Below are 20,325 nucleotides of genomic sequence, written 5' to 3'. Positions count from 1 at the left end.
GGAAAGGGCTTTATTTGATGGCCAAAACACTCAGGGCTCATCATAATTCTGACTGTGTGGGTTGCTTTTGTTCAAATGTGCCAGGTTTGTGCACACAGCCACACACGTGCACACACTCTTAGTCAAAGTACAAATGGGAAAACACATTCCAAACGCACATACATGTTGGTCAGGTAGCTGTTTGGAGCTCGGGGAGGTGAAGTAGTCGAAGGGCGTATGGTCAATAGCCACAATAAATACACTGATGATCTGATTAGGATTTGTGTTCCTCCTACAAATAAGGGGCCTAGAGAAATGCATTAAACTCATACATGCCTTGGCAAGATTCAATTAATCAGACATTCTTTTTATCACAATTCCAGACAGGCAGTTGTCTTTTGATGTGCTGGGTTCATGTCAGAACAAAGGCATATCAGTTTGCTACAATGTGTTTGCAGAGCATACAAAGTGAAGAACAAATTGGTTTAACCTGCAAAAAATGAACTAAACCTCTGCTCAGTTTAAAATGGAAATCATCAACAACAGCATACAACTGTTTATTGTATTTCAATTTGAATGCAATCCTAATTTAAGTAGTTCAATATTTATGTTCATTATTTTCTTGCTGTGATAACAGTTTGCCATGTAGTTGTGCTGCTCCCTTCAGTTTGCAGAGCATAGCACCTGAACAAAGAGAGACCCCCTGCAGAGAAAGTGAACATTTATGTCCAGGTGAGGCTAAGCGCTAATGGCGGCTCTCTCTTATCTCTCCCATGCAGTGTATATGGATGCCCTGTGGCCAAGAAGAGGAAGAGTCTAGACAGACAAACCTTGGAGACCTCCCCCAAAAGAAGCACCTACCTTGACGACATGGACAACTCCACAATGGAGGAGTGCTACGAGACGGACGGAACGGAGGAGATGGACGACAGGGAAGAGGAGGAGGAGGAAGATGGAGCACTCGGGGAGGAGGAGGAAGAGGGTGAGGTGGAGGAGGTCGAAGGCTATATGGACTACAACGAAGAGCAAATGGAGCATGAGGAAGGCGAGATGGGGAGAGGGGAGGGTGAGGAAGAGGTAGATGTGGAAGAAGAAGAAGAGGAAGAAGAAGAGGAAGACAGGGTGGAGGAGGAGGAAGAGGACGAGGAGACAGTGGCTGTGGAGGACTATGAAGAGGGGGAGGAGGAGGAAGGGGAGCAAGGGCAAGGTGAGTAAATTGCAATTCACGTCACAAAACTGTGCAGGAATTTAATTATGATGATTTAAAAAAAAAAAAAAGTTCCTCGTGTGCATGATTTGCATATTCATGCTTGTATTTACATATTTGATGGGCTGTGTGAAGTATTTGGGGCTGGTCGACATGATGTTCAAACATTGTGTTTTGCATTCGAATGAGAAATGAGATCAGTAGAAACATTCTGGAAAAACAGCATGTCTGTGATCGCATATTCCTTTGAGAGTTTTGTTTATACTACTCATTCATTCATTTACACATTTTACTCATATATAGCAATTTTGAAACTTTTAGTCCACTATACTGATGCAATTACAGCATTTTTAGAACCTTAACTCATTTCCTTCCGATATGAAGAATGGATCTAAAATGATGTTGAATGAAGTCATCTTGGACATCTTCCACAGCTATTTCTGAATGAAATAGCTAACCACATTGAAAACAGTCTAGGAACTTCTCAAGACGAGGAGTTGCGTTAAACTGCTCAAATAAATATTATTGACAATTCTTAATTATCCACCAGTATCAAATGTTACAGGTGTAATAAATACATTCATCTATTTTCTACACTGCTTGTCCATCTAGGGTCACAGGTGACTGAGCATATCACTGCTGTTTTTGGGCCGGGTACAGCCTGAACTGGTCGGCATTACAGGCTAAAATGTATATACAGTATAGACAAATAAGTATTTACAGTTACACTTTGAATCAACGGAATATTAAAAGGTGTTTAACACATTGTTGTCATGGGCCACATAGTAGCTATGTGTTTCTCAGATGGCCATTATAACACGGAAACCATGTACAGTATATCAGGCATGGGTGAATACCAATATCAGCTATCAATAACAGGTACCTGTGACATCTTTTGCGACCTCTTGTGGTCGTTTTACGTTCAGGAACTAGAAATTAGATGAATAGAAAATTGCTATTAATTTCATGCAACTTTAAGGAAAAATGGATATTGGGATATATACGTAGGTATTTCTTTGAAATGATCTGTTATCGTTTTGGGGGGAATTTTTAAGTATCTAAAGTACTACTTGGTATCGGTATATCTGTGTCCACTCGAGAGTTAAGAACTAGAAAAAGTGGTAGCATACTAGCCTGGAAATCCAGATTAATCGCTGAGGCCGAGCACCATTTGGACTGTTATGAAGATGGAGTTTCGCAGCCGAAGAGTGACGTTGCTCATGAAGAATACGTCATAGCAAATAAACAAATTTGATTGCACAATTTGTTTTGAACCGGGTCGAGTCGTGGTCGACGGCGGCCTGCCCAGAACCATTTCTTTCATGCAGAAACAAAGTGGGTTTGGCTAGTAGCGAGCATCCCTAAAATATATAAATGAATGGTCAAATAATTATATAGCTTCAATAAATTGATGGGTAATTAGTTTTGAAATCTAAAGTCAAGTAAACAGTTGTTGAATCTATTTCAAATAAAAAAGGGTTTGTTAGCAAAAAAAAAACCTAACAAAAATAAGGGAATCCAATCCAAGAAACATAAAGTGCATGATTGCACTAGCGGGCCGCGTGTAACAATGTGTCGTGCCAGATTTAGTCCCCAGGCCTCGTGTTTGACACCTGTTTTTAGAATATCCATTTAAGCTAACGTGCATGTGTTTGGAATGCGGCAGAAAGCCGGCATACCTCACGAGCGTTGTAAGAATATGCAAACTCCACACAGAGGTGATCTAACAGAGACTCAAACCCAGACTTTCTAACTGTGAGGCAGACATGCTAACCACTACCTCACTTTGCTGTTGTAACCACCACACTCTGATGTTAAAAGTAGCAAGGTTCGCGACTGGGATTCGTGAAACTTCTGGCCCATATGTTCCCCCCTGCCGACCCCTCAACCCCCCCATCTTCTTTGACGTGCCAAACACCAGATTTGGCAGGTTTCTCTCCAGCAGACTCTGCTTTGCACCCCCGCATCGCGATTGGACTTGACAGTGCCTTCAAGTCCAATTAAGAGTGAGGCTCTGAGGGGGGAGTGTGTTAACCCCGTTTGACGCTCAGCTCTACCCACCCAAAGTGTTGATGTGGCGTCTTAGCAGCCCTGCTCTTATTTTCTTGCAGACATGTGAAAACACCATGACCGACTGATTCATTACATCCTACAGCAAAGCCTTCAACACTGAGACAGGCTCCTTACCTACCGTGTATTTTACCAGCAAATGATTAATACACAATACATTTCAGAAATCACTCAAACTCATTCTAAACACTGAGCTCTGTAATAATAATACTGTATAAAGTGCCAGATTGGAATGTAATACCTTGCAGCATTTTAATTGGCAGTATTTTCCCTTAGAAGTGCAAAATAAATCTTTCCATATGCATCATTATTATGCCCCACGTTCACCCCACAACGGCGGTTCCGGATTGTAGATTCCAATCACATGAACGTAATAGAGGTGACATCCTGGAGCTTCTGCTGTGCTCCTCTGTGGCATGTACGTCTCTGTAGCTAATCCAAAGCCAATTCACGGCAGGACAGCGTCCCGTTTCCTCCCTTAATCTGTTTCACTTCCACATTCCTTTTGTGTACTGTGATTGCTACTCTAATTGCTTCCCTGTGCCACGTGTCATACCATCCAAAATTAAACTCCACCAGTGCAGGAGGCTTCCGTTAGAAAGCTTGTACTGTCAAACTATGTGCGTGGACGTTTGTGACTGTTTCCTCCTTAGAAGCAGTAGTGCTCTTCCTAGAATCTTGTAGTTCTGTGTTTGTGCGTGTATTTGCGCACGGGTTTATATCACATCATGGGGACCATTTTCTGGGTTTTTAGTATCATTGTGGCGACCAGGTGTCCTTGTGGGGACATTTTGGTGGTCAAAACTTGGTTTTAGAGTTTAGGTTTGAATTTGTTTTTGGTTGGGGTTAGGGTAAGGCAGTCAGTTGTGATGGTTAAGGTTAGGGTAAGGGTCTAGGAAATGCATTATGTCAATGAGATGCCCCCACTAGAAATGTAAACCCAGAGTTGGTGAAGGACTCTGGTTGGTGCCCCGGTGGGTGGTGTCTAGTCGGTGCTGGATTTCACTTTCCTTTCTTTTCTTTGGTCCTTCCTCGGGTCTCCTGACGGCCTCACGGCTCTGGTTGGGTGAAGTGTTCGGTTTAGGTGAACGGTATGGGATGTTTTAATAGGTTTTAGGTGAACTAATGAATACACACTCACACGCACGCACATGCACATACACTTACTCACCCACATACAAAATTAAAAAATTGAATAAATAAAAAATTAGATAAAAAAAAAGAGAGAGCAATGATGATGACATGTCAAATCGGTAAAATTACCGATTGAACAATACTGAGCTCTCCATAAATGTAAAAAAAAAATTAGAATAAATAAATAAATAAAAAGAAATGTAAACCCAACATGCGTGTGTGTGTGCATGTGTGTCTGTGAGACCCCTGACACTAGTTTCACGAAATAAATTTCAGTAGACACGTCTCTTATGGCATAAGGAGCAGTTCCACAAATTCTGAAACTATAAAGGAAGTCAGTCATATTGTTTTAAAACAGTGGTGTCCAAACTGTGATACTTGCTAATAAAGACTTACTAATAATGTTAATGAATACACCAGTGCCACCCATTGGTAGAGCATTTTTAAGCAAACGAGTCGTGGTTGGATCTAATAGACATATTGATGATTTAGCGGAATAAAATTATAGAGGCAAAATCAGACAATCTAATGCACAAGTATGCATCAGTCATTAATTACCTCTTCATCTAAGGCCACTGCACGTGCCAGATGGTTTTCTCCACTTGATGGAAGGAAGTGATTGATTTTGTCACAAATAGTGACAATTTTATTGTCAGAAAATACCAAGAAGGCAGAGTTGCTGCTGAGAGTGATAGTAATACATGGATCAAAAGCACCATGACATGTTGTCAACCTGCCCACAGTGTTGACGAGATTTATTTTATTTATTTATTTATTGTTGTTATTTTTAAATAGTAGGAGAGAACCAAACTAGATTTCAAGACTCCCTTCTTAAAGGGTAAAAAGACTTTCATGCAAGTGGGTAGAATGCCATGTTTGCGCTACTTTTTATGATCAGTTTTCATGAGTTTTAGAATTGTAACATGGGGCTAGAATCTTTGGGGTTCTCTTTTTTCTTTTCTTTTTTTGAGTGATGCAACAGAATCAAAAATTGTTCCTGAATTTGAAATTGAAGATGGAGCAGTAGCCTCCTTAAATTTACTCACACTGTTTCCTGATAGACAATTAGAAAATACAGTTTTGTCTAATGGGGTATAGTTCACTATGGTGATTAAGTAATGGTCAGATGAGGTAGAATTTTGTGGGATATCAGTAACTGTTTATTAATATGCCATTTGTTAAAACAAGGTTGAGTGATTGTGACAGTGGGTTGCTCCATCCCCTACCTGAGAGAACTCATTTGCATGTGATAAAGGACCACTGTTATTATTTTATCTACATACAGTATTGTAGTTACTAAACATCATAGATAGTTTAGTGGTGCAAGACTTCAGTGCAGGCAGCGAGGGTTCAATTCACACTGAAGATGTGAATGTGCTGTTAAAAACTCACAATAAGAGTCAATTTATTGACAATAACAAGTTGTAACTGATTTTGTACCCTCTGAGCTGGATGTGAGAAACTTAGAACAAGGCTTTCAAATGATTTGGTTAAAATATTTGCAACTCCTGCTCCTTGGCCGGTTTCTCTAGCAATATGACAGTTAATATAACCAACGGAGTGGATTTCTTTTGTCTAAAATATTAATCTGGATTTAGCTAGGTCTCAGACTGAATAAATCATGGGCAGAAGTTGAGGGAATTGGGACAAGGAAGAACCAATTAATTTAGCATAAAGATAGAGATTTTTTTTTCCAACATCATTTGTTCTTTTTGTTTTAGTTTTTATTTACGTCTATGTATATTTGCCACTTATTGTAAGTGGCATGCACATGTGATGTCGGTGCAAACCCTATTTGTCTTGTTAGTTCAAACCATAAATCTGAAGGGAAAGATTGGAAGTGCTCCAATAGTGAGGGCTGTAAATTGCTAACAGAAAAGGTTCAACAACATATTGCAACCTGTCGGACTAGATTACACGCTGAAAAGAAGTCTTAAAGTTGATTATAATTACACCAGTGATTCTTAAACTTCTAGATCTTGGTCCATCCATCCATCCATTTTCTTAACCGCTTGGCCTCACAAGGGTCACAGGGGTTGCTGGAGATTATCCCAGCTGGCTTTGGGCAGTAGGCGGGGTACACCCTGAACTGGTTGCCAGCCAATCGCAATGCACACAGAGACAAACAACCATACTCACAATCACACCTATGGACAATTTGGAGTGTCCAATCAACCTGCCATGCATGTCTTTGGAATGTTGGAGGAAACCGCAGTACCCGGAGAAAACCCACGCAAGCACAGGAAGAACATGCAAACTCCACCAAGGAAGGCCGAAGCCCGGACTCGATCTCACGTCCTCTGCACTGGGAGACGGACGTGGGAACCAGTCAGCCACCGTGCCGCCTCTAGATCTTGGTGTTAAAACAAATCTATTAATGGTAATTTCCAAGTATGAAGTGACTTTAGTCATTGTGCTTATGATTAGAATTCAAAATTGCATTAAGCAGCTTCACGATATTTCCAAGAACATCTATTCCTGGAGTAATATCAAACTGTAATCTAACTTCCCGTACTGATTCCCAATTCAGAACAGAACCTGCTGTTAAGACTCTCAAAGTACATCATTAGTGGAAGCAAATAGTTCCAATTGAGAGGGACCAAGCCCAGAAATCTGGTTAAACAGGATGACGTAAATTAATTAAAAGATGTTTGTTCTTTCTCTCTACACAGAGGAGGACCCGATGAGTGGTGGTGAAGGCAACAGTGGAGGTGGAAGTGAAGGTGGTGGCGGTGATGGCGGCAATCCCAAATCCGGTCCCACAGCGGAGAAGGATGACAACAACAACGACGAGTATGAAAACTATGACGAGCTTGTGGCCAAGTCGCTTCTCAACCTGGGCAAGATCGCAGAAGATGCCGCCAACCGGGCAATAACGGAGTCAGAGATGAACAGCAACTCCTCTCACAGTGCTGAAGAGGAAGAAGAAGAGGAGGAGGAGGATGAAGAGGAGGATGAAGAGGAGGAGGAAGAAGAGGAGGAAGAAGAAGAGGAAGAAGAAGAGGAGGAGGAGGAGGAAGAAGAAGAGGAAGATGAGGAAGAGAGCGAGGAAACACCAACGGGAATTCAACATAATCTGAGTTTGGACGTTCATAGCGATGTGGTCCGAGAGACGGTGGACTCACTCAAACTCCTTGCACAAGGACACGGTGCCGTGTTGTCGGACAATTTAGAGGGACAGGACTATGTGGAAGGCATTACTGGAAACGGAGACTGTTCCCACAACGGCGTAAGTGTGCACGGTGGTAATGGACTAAGTAAGCCCACCGCTAACGGACAATTCGAAAACAGTGACGAGGAAGTGTGTCTAAGCAGTCTGGAGTGCCTACGGAATCAATGCTTCGATCTTGCTCGGAAACTTAGCGAAACAAAGCCCACAGAGCGCAACGGGTCATTTCAGCAGAATCATTACCTATGCGGGGACATGAACCAGCAGCCCCAACATCACGGCTATGGGGACTACCAGCATTGCCAGGACGACAGACGGGCACTGGACAGGAATTATTCAGACATGGACAATCTGTTGAAGCTTGAGGAGCAGCTGAGCCCGCGATCCAAGGCCTTTGCCAGTTGCGCACAGGGGGACCATTTTCACCACCGGGACTTTGACGAAGACACGGCCTCCGTGACGTCAGACAGGTCAGAGGAAGTGTTTGACATGACAAAGGGCAACCTTTCCTTGTTGGAGAAGGCTATTGCGCTGGAGTCACAACGTGCGAAGGCACTGCGGGATAAAATGGAGGCGGAAGCAGCTAGGAGAGACGGCGTGAGGTACGGTCATGATGAGCACGGCTCACGGCACGCTTACGCGGTTGATCGTAAAGGACGTCTCCATGATGGAATGAAGAAGCTGTTCTATCATAAAGGTGAGTTCGTAACACTGACACGCTTAGAAAAAATGTCATCTATTAAAAAGCATATGTTCAATAAACACTTTGATTAGGTGCAATATCAAATCTATAAATAATAGTGCTGTGCACAAATGGCTGGTAATACGGACATTGTGGCAAATTATTTTTGCCGGACTAGGATCTGTATCTATGTGGCCTGTATCATAGCTACATGTTTGGTGTTTGTGACAAACCAACCAGCGTCAAAATTGCTAAAGAATTCAATGAGTTGTAATGAAGCGGAGCCAAAGAAATGGCTTCCTCTATAGATAGTATTCACTGATGTCACGGGATCGCGAGTCCGCCCCACATGGTGGGTCAACTTTCCAGCAAACTCAGCTGTGTTTCTATTGTGTTTACACAGAATGTTCTTTTGTTATTGATGAATGTCACCCCCAGCTTCCTCTTACGTTACTTGTGTAAGCAAGTCATATGCGGAAGATTTAGCTCAACACTCCTTGCAGCGGTACACGTTGAAACGTTTGAATAAAGGAATCGATTGGATTACAAACATTTGCCGATGTTACTGCCCGGACCGGACTACATGGCAACGTATGCTCTGAGGTAGGATGGTTCCCAAAACACGGACATTCTTGCCTCTTCTGTACTTTCGGCTTTGCTATGTGCATTTGTGAATTCGAGGTGAAGAATCTCGGTTCATTTTTAAACCAAGTTAGCTAGTTCCCCGACTACGCTAGCTACTAGCACGTTACAACAAAAACAACAACAGCATGTTGATTCATCACTTATTTTCGTACACTTTGACAACAATTTCAACTTTTGGCCTGCTGGGAAAGTAAAATACGAGACCTTAACTCTTTGACAGCCAGACGTTTTCAGAAAAGGGATGCCGCCAGTGCCAGCCGATTTAAGCATTTTGACTGATCTTTCGAGGTCCACAGAAAATGTTGTGTTTGGACTATGGAAACACACATACTACCAAATGAAAGATTAAACTCTCATCTTTCATCAGAAAAAAAAGTTTGTGTCTACCTTATTCCGTTTTTCAGTAATCAACAATAGAAAATGTTTAGTTTCACCAAAATGCTCGGTTTTGAAACAAAAAACGGAGAAAACAAGCTTTTTGTGAAACAATGTTATTTCATGCACTCTAGTGAATTGTACACTTCTTTTTGTCCATGAATGATGCCACAAACACCTAAATAGTGCTTTACTTCTGTAAAACACTACCACCAACAATGAAAAAGTGTTTTTAGATTGCAAAATACGTTTATTTACATGCAACAGTGTAACAATTTGACAAAACAATTTCGCAAACTATTTGCAAATGTGTGCAACCGTGGTACTATTTACAATTGTAGCAGGATTTACACAACAGATTCGTTTCACTGCGATTGCCCCTTTCGCGTGCAGATGTTACACTTTCTTGACAGCCTTTTTTTCCGGGGAATAGCAAGTAGCAGACTGTACCCACTCCTCCGATGAATATGCATTGGACTCGGGGTACTCTTCATCGTCCGATTGAACGTCCGCCTGTGCAGAAGTGCTCGGTTGTGCTCCGCGTTTTCCGGTGTTAGCATCGCTAGCCGGTGAGGCTTTATGAAGTGGTCATAGCCGCCACGTCAATGCTTCCAACTTCGGCGTCAACCTCGGAGCCACCATCATCATCATCGTCGTCATCACTGTGCTCTTTAGCATTGGTCGATGAGCTGCTTGCAACCGATCGCCATTGTTCGCTTCCTCAGCCATCTAGCTCCGCCTCACGTCTTCTACTGCCGCGTCAACGCTTCCAACCTCGGAGTCACCATCATCATCATCGATGATGATCATCGTCGTCATCAATGTGCTCTTTAGCGTTGGTCGATGCTTTTCGTCTTTGAAAAAAATGCTCAAGCGTGAGCTGCTTGCAACCGGTCGCCATTTTCGCTTCCCATCCCCAGCCATTGTCCCCTCTCGCTCCGCCTCACGTTTTCTACTGACGCCTACCCAATCTTGTCAAAAGAGAGTCATCGCTCCCATCTAGGGGCCAAAAATAGTCATTAGGCTAACTACTGTAGATCTGCTTGAAACTTTCACCACAGCTGGCCGAGGCTTTCCTCCACCCGTTTCCCAAAAAAAATAAGAAAAAAAATGGAGAACGTCTTTTAACATCCTTGGCGGCCCTCCGTAGGTTTTTACTAAACGTCATTTAACGTCCTTGGCAGTAAAAGAGTTAAGGAGGGTATTTGGAGAGATCTCAAAATTGAACATCTTGTTTTTAGCCAGAGCTAACCATGGCTAGCGGCTCACATATATCATGATCGCATTATGGTAAAACTATTTTTACCATCTTACTATGACACTTACCTTAATCAAAATGGTCAGAACACAGTTTGGTAGACTTTGTCGGTTGCCATTCGACATTCAATGGACCCGTGAACGGCACACAATGTGGGACAAATGACTTCAGGTGAATACTATCTATTGCTAATATGTATATGGTGTCCGCAGCTAGCTTGTGTACCGAGTAGCATTCTGGCTAACCATCAAGCATTCAGGATGTTTGCTGCGCGTACTATTTCACAACACCAAAGTGTCCAATAACCTACTCAGATTCAACCGTTGGCCACAATGCAACACAAGATTATGGGAAATACTTAGCCCCACCCATTTTACAGTGTGTCCAGCCCCTAGTAAATATATACCAGTACAGTACATTTTCCAAATAGCCTACCTTCTTTACAAAGAATAATCTTGACTTTTGATTGACACTGTCATACAGGAAATAATTTTACAATATGGTTTAAAATAAGAGAAACACCACTCAGTATAATTTTGTACAGTTCCACACTATACAGTACAGCAAACCACAAAAGGTAGAATGGATATTTATGAAGTTATCAAGCAAAAAAAATTGCCAATACAATGAGTTCAAAATATATATTTTTTTAGTATATATTCTATTAGGGCTGGGTTTAAAAAATCAAATAATCCATATTGAATTTATAAGAAAATAGAATTTTAAAGTTTTTTATTAATCTTACTGTTTTCTTAAAACTTACGATTCACATGAATTTTAACTTATTTTCTTATGACAGAAATGACTTATTGCACTTTAAGACAATTCAGAATCTTTTTTATTTATATTTACAACAATTGAATTAGAATTATGAAAATATTTTCATCTCATCCTTGCTGATGTCAATGTTTCTGTAACACATAAGTGATTATAGCACATGTTACTTTCATAAAAAATATAAAAAAATCATTTAACCAGTTACTGCCTACGCAAAATTTAATTTGGAATTTAATGAAATCAAATCTGGAAAAATAGAAATTGAATTGAACTGAACTATGGTAAATCGAAATCGAATCGATTCAGGAAATTTGAATCGATACCCAGCCCTATATTCTATACCACTTGTTCTTGTTAGGATCAATGGAAGAACAAAACACAATCAGCAAGAGCCGAGGTGGCGTACACTACGGACTGTTCAATTGCATGGCACATATAAACAAACAACCATTCACACATTTGTTCAATGTAGAATTTTCAATTAACGTATGCATGCATGTTTTTGGAATGCGTGAGAAAGCTTGCAAAAGCACAAAGGAAACAGGCAAACTCCACACATGAATGCTTGAGGCACAGTTGAATCCAGAACCTTTTGACTGTGATGCAGATGTGCTAATTAAAACGTTCTCCACGAAATAAAAGAAAAAATGATACACAGCATGTTATTGAATGCGTGATACGGCTCTTTTATTTGATCTCATTAAAACGTGTGGGTTTGCGTAACCTCAGATTTTCCTTCATTGCAAGGCTCAAATATATCATTTATTACCACACGCTGTTCTCTGTTGTCCATCCTTTACGGCAGACAGCAGATAACCCGCATGCATTTTCTGTTCCCCAATATAACCCCAAGACAAGCCTTTTACAGTCAATTTGAACGAACATTTGAATCTTGGTAGCAGCAGGAGCAGCCACAGCAGCAGCTTATGTTGTTAAAATAGGCCAGCATGGAAACATCAGAGGGTAGGCTTGTCAGGCATAAGTAATGGCAATCTGCACGGCCTGTTAGGGCCGTACATTTCATCCCTGGGATGCAGCTTGGGGTAAAGCCTCCTATTTTTAAACCCACTTTTAAGGACTCGGGGAAGAGGCGGGCTTGCATCCTTTGCAGAGAATTAATTTATACATTCCGTTACTATACGTACACCCTACTGTTAGATTTGGATTTTCAGTTAGCACACAGAAGGTTGAACATAACGTGAGTGGTGCAACACTCATTCAGGGTGGTTTGAATGCACTTCTCCTCTTTCAGTCCAAATGATTCCTCTCATAATTTTTTTTTGTTTACTGCAGTAATATTCAACCTTAATTAGGCAAAATTATTTCTCCCCACACAGGATATTTGGACAAGAGACACAAATAAGAGCATGCTAATTCACAGCAGGGTGATATTAAACCTCAAATGCCACACAATTCTCAGCAGGTATATCTTGCAACGTAAATGCCACACAAATGTTAATTTCGAGAGTCTTCCGCAGACTCTGTGTTTGAATGATGCCAGAATAAAGCGCGGAAGGCTGATAATAATCGAGATAGCAGATAGACGATAGTAGCAGACACTCGCTCTGCGGGGTTCCTATGCGTGATTTATAAAACACAGCATGAAGAGATTGAGGTAGGGAAGAGGGGGTCAGGGATGAACGCAGTTCGGCAAAAGAAGCATGAGGTTAAGATGAGAACGGAGGAGTATCCGAATGACCGATAAGGAACAACAGGCCCACTGACTGCACATTAATTATCCAGAGATGCTATGGTAATGGGGGCCATTTGCTATGCAAAACGCAGCCCCTCCCAAGCCGCAATCAATATCCCTTCCTTCTAATATGCCTTCCACTCAGCTGCTCCCACTCAGAAAAGGCTGGCAACCAAACGTATGTATAACAGGCCTTGCAGTTGGAAATATTTCATTTGTATTTTATCTCATGCTAACAGCCAGGTCCTAAAAAGAAGTCATTCTTAACAAGCCAAATGATGAAGATACAGAATAAGGTAAAAATAGAAAAGAAAAAGAGAACAACATGCAGCACCCTCCACACACCGCCGATAGATTTTATTTGGGTAGATGAGTGGGTGTTCACTATGTCACCTCTCCTTAACCCTACTCGTCGATTGATTCTCTTCTTCTTTGTTCTCGCTTCGTACCCGCTGGGGTTTTTGTGGGGTTGTCACTTGCTGCCTGAGGAGTTGCAGAGTTTCAAACCTTTAATCAGCCGCGCATCAGTTTGCCTGCAGTATGCGAAAACACCACCGCCACCCACTCCCTCGCATTACTCTAATACTAGTTCCTAATGAACATTTCAGTGGCTCAGATCGTTGCACTTTGGTCGTACAAGCTGATAAGTTGCTTACGTCGCGGAAGAGTCTTCCTGCAGTCGGGAGACATACTGAAGCTTATGATTTAAAATCCAAAGTCAATTCACAATCCTTGACTTGGTCTTGCAGTGAGAAAGTCTTAAATATAAAAAGAGATGTTTGCACAGCTTAATATAACTTTCATTTATGATGAGTTTGGAGGAAATAGAAGAATGGATATCTGTGTGCCATTTTGTTGATTAGAACACAATTTGGAGAAAAGGCTTAGTCAAAAACTATAACATTAAAAGCCTACTCGGTGTTGACATTATTAACATTTTTAATTCTTTATTTCATATTTTAACCATGTTGAAATGTTTTATAGATGTGTAGAGTAGGTGAAATAGTGTTGAACTCAGTATAATTTGACCTTAACCTTGTTTTTGTTTTTTTGTTTTTCTCTTGTTTGTTTTGTATCTTTTTTGTTTTGCACACACATTCTCTTCGTGAGAACAGATTTGCCACACACATACCCTGAGAGCACCATCACTCATGACCACTCTAAATCCAGTTCAATTTGTTTGTGAGATAGTGTTTTGGGAAAAAAGTACCCTGAGAGTATATTTTGTCTAAAAAGATGAACACAGCTGCGGACTGTGTACGAAAATAATATTATGTAACATATTGTGTGAGAACCAATCTGTTTTACTTATTCATGATGGGAGGAGAATAGGTGTTCTCTTACTGATTTGGATTCTTTAAAAGCTGTATTCCGCAAAAAAGGGGACACGCACGCACCCTGGAATTCCACCTTTTACGTGATGTTCAGTGTTGTGTGACCGCAGATTCTCTGTAATAAATCATCTTTGCAAGGAGTTTTTCTCACAAGAAGTCTATCTTGAATTTTTTGGAACACGCAAAAGAGGATAAATAATTAGCCTCTATCATCGGATAAACCAGATCATTAAAATTTTAAGAAACTTTGAAATTGTTTGATGTGATGGTAGAACAGCACTTCATTTGCTTTTTAAAGGGATACTTGACTCATTTAGCCATTTTCAGCAATAAATAGTTAATATTTTGTCTCTAATTAATGTCATAACTTCATTATTTTTCATGTACAATTAATATCTTTAAAAGCTTTTTTTTCCACTTGCTGTCGACTGAAGATGGCATCACCTGTGCTGAGGAAGTAGGTAACGACCAATCATGGCTCACCTGTTTTCCGGGTTTGGTCAGTAAACTAAGCCATGATTGGTCTTACCTACTTCCTCAGCACAGGTGATGTCATCTTGATGGCTAAAAAAAATTCATCTTGTCTACAAATCTATATCGTCCTATTCATAAGCTCTTCTGAGGAAGGCGGCAGTCGTCGCCGAAACTAGTCAAGGTAAAGCACAACCTTTTTTTTGTCTTAAAAAAGAAAAAAACACAGGACGATATCATCTTGAGTCCACAGCAAGTGGAAAAAATTGCTTTTAAAGATTTTAATTGTACATGAAAAATAATGAAGTTATCACATTCATTCTGGACAAAATATAAACTTTTGACTGCTGAAAATGGCTCAGTGAGTCAAGTATCCCTTTAAGTCTTTAAAATGGCTGCTCCTGCTGAAACATTTTGTTGAAACACTGATGTGATGAAAATGAGTTTATTGGTATTGCATTGAATTCACTTCCTCTTCCTGTAATTCAAAATTCATTTCAATTCAACATCCTGCGGGGTGGAGTCAGTTCAAATTCATCCGTTGAATTGAATTAAATTCTGAATTTTGCACATCCCACGTTTCTATATAATGATGACGACATATAATGAAATAATTGTGTTCGATCAGTATAAAAATGTAAGTGTAATGCAAATTGAGCATTATTGGGCTTTTAATTAGTCAGACTCCACAATATCATTTGAAATTCCAAATAGTGTGTGTGTGTGTGTGTGTGTGTGTGTGTGTGTGTGTGTGTGTGTGTGTGTGTGTGTGTGTGTGTGTGTGTGTGTGTGCGTGTGTGTGTGTGCGTGTGTGTGTGTGTGTGTGTGTGTGTGTGTGTGAGTGCGTGTGGGTGTGTGGGTGTGGGTGTGCGTGTGCGTGCGTGCGCTCGTGTGTGCGTGTGTGTGTGTTCAATGTTGTCTTTTTCTACCATGTAATAGGAATGATCATAACATGCATTCTGCACTCACCTGAGCATACTTAATAGGACTTTTAATACCCAGGAAAAGGACTACGGTAGTATTTTAAATGGGTGATGAAGACAATGACACCATACAACAGCATGATTTGCTCCAGCCAATCAGTGAAGAGAAGTAATGATAATTATAACAAATTTTAATGGAGGGAAAAAAACAACATTTAATCATAATATCATGTTGGATCATTTGAAATTAAGTGAATTGTTGTAAAACAAAGTGTTGTCCAAAAAATAATAATAATATTATTATCCCCACTAACTGCCAAGGGTTGAAATGTTGAATTGTTCACTATTTCAATGAGTGCAGGAAGGTCAGGACCAGACATCTTTCAACAAAGAGAAATCATTTTTGAAAATTAGGAGACTATTAAACGATGAAAAGTGTGATGTGTCTGGTGTTGCCAGGAATGAGTAACTAACAAGCTGGCATTTAACCTCAGCTGGATCGAAGCTTGTATTTATTTATTTTTAACTCAACTGAATGCTTGCTTTGATATGCAAAAAAAAAACTTGTAAGTAAAATATATTAATTTGACCTTTGACTCCACTACTAGCCATCTGGAATTGTTCTGTATTAATATATAATCATCCCTTCTCACACAGATGCTTCTCGTGCAGACAAGAAAGAGAGTCGCTGTCCGACACCGGGCTGTGACGGCACGGGTCACGTGACTGGCTTGTACCCCCACCATCGAAGCCTCTCGGGCTGTCCGCACAAAGACAGAGTGCCACCAGAAAGTAAGCCATCTGCTGGCATACCAGCACCAGCATTATCTCCACAACCTGTGGCCTTCACCTTCCATGTCACTCTGCATGTCTCCCTGTGATCACTGCTGAGTCGGACTCGCTCTGTGTGTGTGCGTGTGTGTGTTTGCTGAACTGTTTGATAGAGAAGGCCTGCAGCGGCACTTCTCTTGTGACCTTTTGCATGCAGCCATAGTTTTGTTCGCTGATTGCCTGCTTAGTGTGCCGTGGTGATGAGGTATGAAATGAGGACTTGATCTGTGAAATGCGGAGGTTGCTGAATGTTTTTGCATGAGACTTTTGCCCACTTTCTAGACACTGGTCACGTCTGGTCAGATTTGTTGTTTGTCACAGCATGTATGAGTGGCTGAAAGAAGCATTCTTTGTGAAAAATATAATGTTCACCAGTGTTTTTTGAAGAATTTTTGGGGGTTCGTAAAAATATATATATTTTTTTTTCTTAACTCATACACTGCCATTGACGGTTATAGACATCAAAAAATCATTTCAACTATTTTTATTAGTTTAACATTTGTTTTTCTACTTTTGTTAACAAGAGTATGAAAACCTAGATTTTTTTTATTGTACTGTACATTTAGAACAGATATAAAATTTGTGATTAATTGTGAGTTAACTACTGAAGTCATGCGATTAATTATGAGTAAAAAAAATTTGCGCCTGATGCCCCTAATTTTTAATAATCATCTCGCCAGGCGTTTAAAATTTTTCATTGTAATTAATTGCATTGCTTCACTAGTTAACTCACGATTAATCACACATTTCATATCTGTTCTAAATGTACATTTTCATACTCTTGTTAACAAAAGTGGAAAAAAATGTTAAACTAATAGAAATAGTTCAAATGAATTTTTTATGTTTATAGCCGTCAATGGCAGTGAATGAGTTAATTAATCAAGGGGCTATTCAGAGTGTGGGCTGCTATTTGTCATTCCCTGATCTCTTTTCTTACTATACTACCCTGTAGCTTATTCACCACAAAGTTATGAGACTAAGAGGAACAAATCTGTTGCTATGGTCTGCAATTAACTGGCTACTCTTGGTAATTCTGTTCATTTGATTCGAGAGCACAGACCTTGATAACACTGAACCCTTCCTCAGCCATCCATGTCACAAAAAACCCATTCTTTTATTTGTATTCTCTGCTCAGTTGCGGTGCATCGAATGAAAAGGCTCGTACCATATCTCACTATTGCATAAGAAGTGAAGTGGCAATAAACATTAGCCTTGAATGAATCGAGAGATTTCACCGTGGCTATTTAGCCTTGTTCACCTTGTGCAAACGTCTCAATAAAGGACAGTTTATGTGTTTTATTAATGGGCCCAGTGAAATTCAAGATATGATCTGCTGTCACAGAGAGCACAATCAAAATAAAAGAGGGTTTTAATAATGGCTACGAAATTAGTTACCATTACAAAAAGGCTTGTAAAGACCACCGGTGCCACAGATGACACTTGGTCTGTGGAACGCAGCGTCTATAATTGGCAGGAAGGTTCTCACAGAAAACACCATTTGGAGCATTTGACCTTAACACAGATCAAGAGCAACCAAAGGTTTCGTATTTGTGATTGATATTTTCTTGTTTATGTTGATTGGGCCTCCTTTTGTAGGTTTTCAGTATGAGCAATACACTTGACTGTTCATCATCTGGGGATACAGTACACTTTTAAATGGGAATAAGAATGCAGTGATGACAGGTTTAGTTTCATGTTGCCAAAGCGTTCGACATTCTCTAACATAGACTCTCAAGGGTTTGTTTCTTTTTTTTGTGCTTTTTTTGTTTTTCCAAAAATAAAATGTTTATAAAAGTAATTATCCTGTTTAGAGTTGTGGAGAGCTGGACCTATGGTGCTATCCCAGCTGACCTCGGTTGAAAAGAGGACTAGACCCTAAACTGGTCACAAGTCAATTGCAGGGAACACATGAAATCAGACAACCATTCATACCACAAAACCCCAACCCCATTTGTGATTAGGATGTAATGTAAAACGTTAAAACACACAGTCAGGATCACAAAAAAAACATCTAATTCAGAGCATCAGAGGGATTTCATAACTTTCTCACCTTTGATATTTTTGACCATTTGTCAAGTATAAATTTCAAGCGTGTTCAATTTATTGTGTCGATACAAAAGCTTTGAAGCCTTGGATAAATTAGGAAAATCGAGCAGTTCTATTTACTGCAACCTGCTTGTTTATTGAGTGGCCACTGACAACAGCCAGCCAGTGATACATACATAAATATATTACAAATATATACACAGCGCTTAGCTTTAGGGTTCGCCAGTTTACGGTACCATTTACCCGGATGGCGACCTGAAAATTATTGCGATTGGAAGAGTGCACACAGACTTGTGACAACACGCGCTATAAAACCACGTTCATTTGGTGACTGAATCGAAAAAAGACGGCACCGTTAGCACTTAGCACTTAGCACTTATGGATAGCCTTACCTGAAGTCTGAAGAGCTGAAGCTGTCAAGATGCACAGGATTGACTGACATCACATTGAGCCCTATGGATTAGGAGTTGGATGTCCATTAAGTTCATATGTGACTCAAAGCAGGTTAGCGAATATTTTGTTGCATAAACTTGCTCCTACACATTGTTAGAGGCTGACATGCTGCCACACTGCTCTTAAACCTATATGGCGGCTTGACTGTTTGTTGTGCGTGCACAAGAACACATGTACTGTACTGTATGTACGCGTATAATACGCACTTCTCACTTCATTACAATTTGAACAAATGTTGTGTTGCATTACATTTAAGTATACAATGTACAAGCTGTTAACAAGATTTAAATTTAGCCTCACTTCATTCCACTTCACTTCATAGATTATTTCTCACAATTAGTGTTAAAATAATTTCGTCAACACACATTTCCCACCGGACTAAAACTAGACTAGACTAGACAAAAACACTCATTGATAAATATTAACTGGGACTAACTGCCGCTACTTCATTTAATAAAAACTGGACATTTTAGTTCATGAACAAAAACAAGATATAATATTATAGGATTTTGTAAAATCTTGTCTCTGTTAATCTGTCACCCCTTTTCAAATCTCGAGATAGCGAGTGCAACATGCACAAACACATGGGACAGACAGGTGGTGGATTCACGGTGAAAGGTTAAAAAAAAAAAGAAGTAAATTAAACTTTTGCTTTTTTCTGAGATAAATTGTAGTTATGATATAACATGAATCCAACGGTTAGAATAAAAATAATAATAATAATAATTTGACCGCTAATTAATGCTAGCTAGCTTACTAGTTCATAGCATGGAACCATAGTCGCCACTTGTTGATACGCTGTAATTGTGTGTAAAGTTTTTTTTTCATCAAAAAGATGAGAGAACATTTTATGTGAAATAGTTTTAGGTCTGAAATGTTCAACATGATCTGCTGCCCCCCAAAAAAAAAATATATATATAGGGGTAAAATAATTGTTCTGACTGTCCATCCAGCTTCTTAGCCGCTTTTCCTCACAAGGGTCGCGGGGGGCTCTGGAGCCTATCGCAGCTGTCTTCGGGCAGTAGGCGGGGTACACCCTGAACTGGTTGCCAGCCAATCGCAGAGCACACAGAGACGAACAACCATACTCACAATCACACCTATGGACAATTTGGAGTATTCAATTAACCTGCCATGCATGTCTTTGGAATGTGGGAGGAAACCAGAGTACCCGGAGAAAACCCACACAAGCACGGGGAGAACATGCAAACTCCACCCAGGAAGGCCAAAGCCCAGACTCGATCTCACGGCCCTTGTACTGACTAAAACTAGACTAAA

The 20,325-nt window shown here is 40.3% G+C and overlaps 1 protein-coding gene across 11 annotated transcripts in view; it reads left to right on the top strand.

Annotated features, from left to right (window-relative positions):
• Positions 1–20,325, top strand: part of myt1lb (myelin transcription factor 1-like, b) — a 136,144-nt gene that overhangs the window by 84,063 nt on the left and 31,756 nt on the right. For all 11 annotated transcript variants that reach the window (XM_077585270.1, XM_077584890.1, XM_077585290.1 and 8 more), the window contains 3 exons: positions 759–1,186; positions 7,063–8,256; positions 16,375–16,509. In XM_077585270.1, coding sequence (XP_077441396.1) covers positions 850–1,186; positions 7,063–8,256; positions 16,375–16,509 — 1,666 coding nt within the window. In that variant the 5' untranslated portion in view covers positions 759–849. The remainder of the gene's footprint in view (positions 1–758; positions 1,187–7,062; positions 8,257–16,374; positions 16,510–20,325) is intronic.

The sequence above is a fragment of the Vanacampus margaritifer genome, chromosome 1 (assembly GCF_051991255.1).
Source record: "Vanacampus margaritifer isolate UIUO_Vmar chromosome 1, RoL_Vmar_1.0, whole genome shotgun sequence".
Classification (NCBI taxonomy): domain Eukaryota; kingdom Metazoa; phylum Chordata; class Actinopteri; order Syngnathiformes; family Syngnathidae; genus Vanacampus; species Vanacampus margaritifer.
The sequence above is the reverse complement of the archived record's forward strand: the minus strand, read 5'-3'. Positions and strand labels throughout refer to the sequence as shown.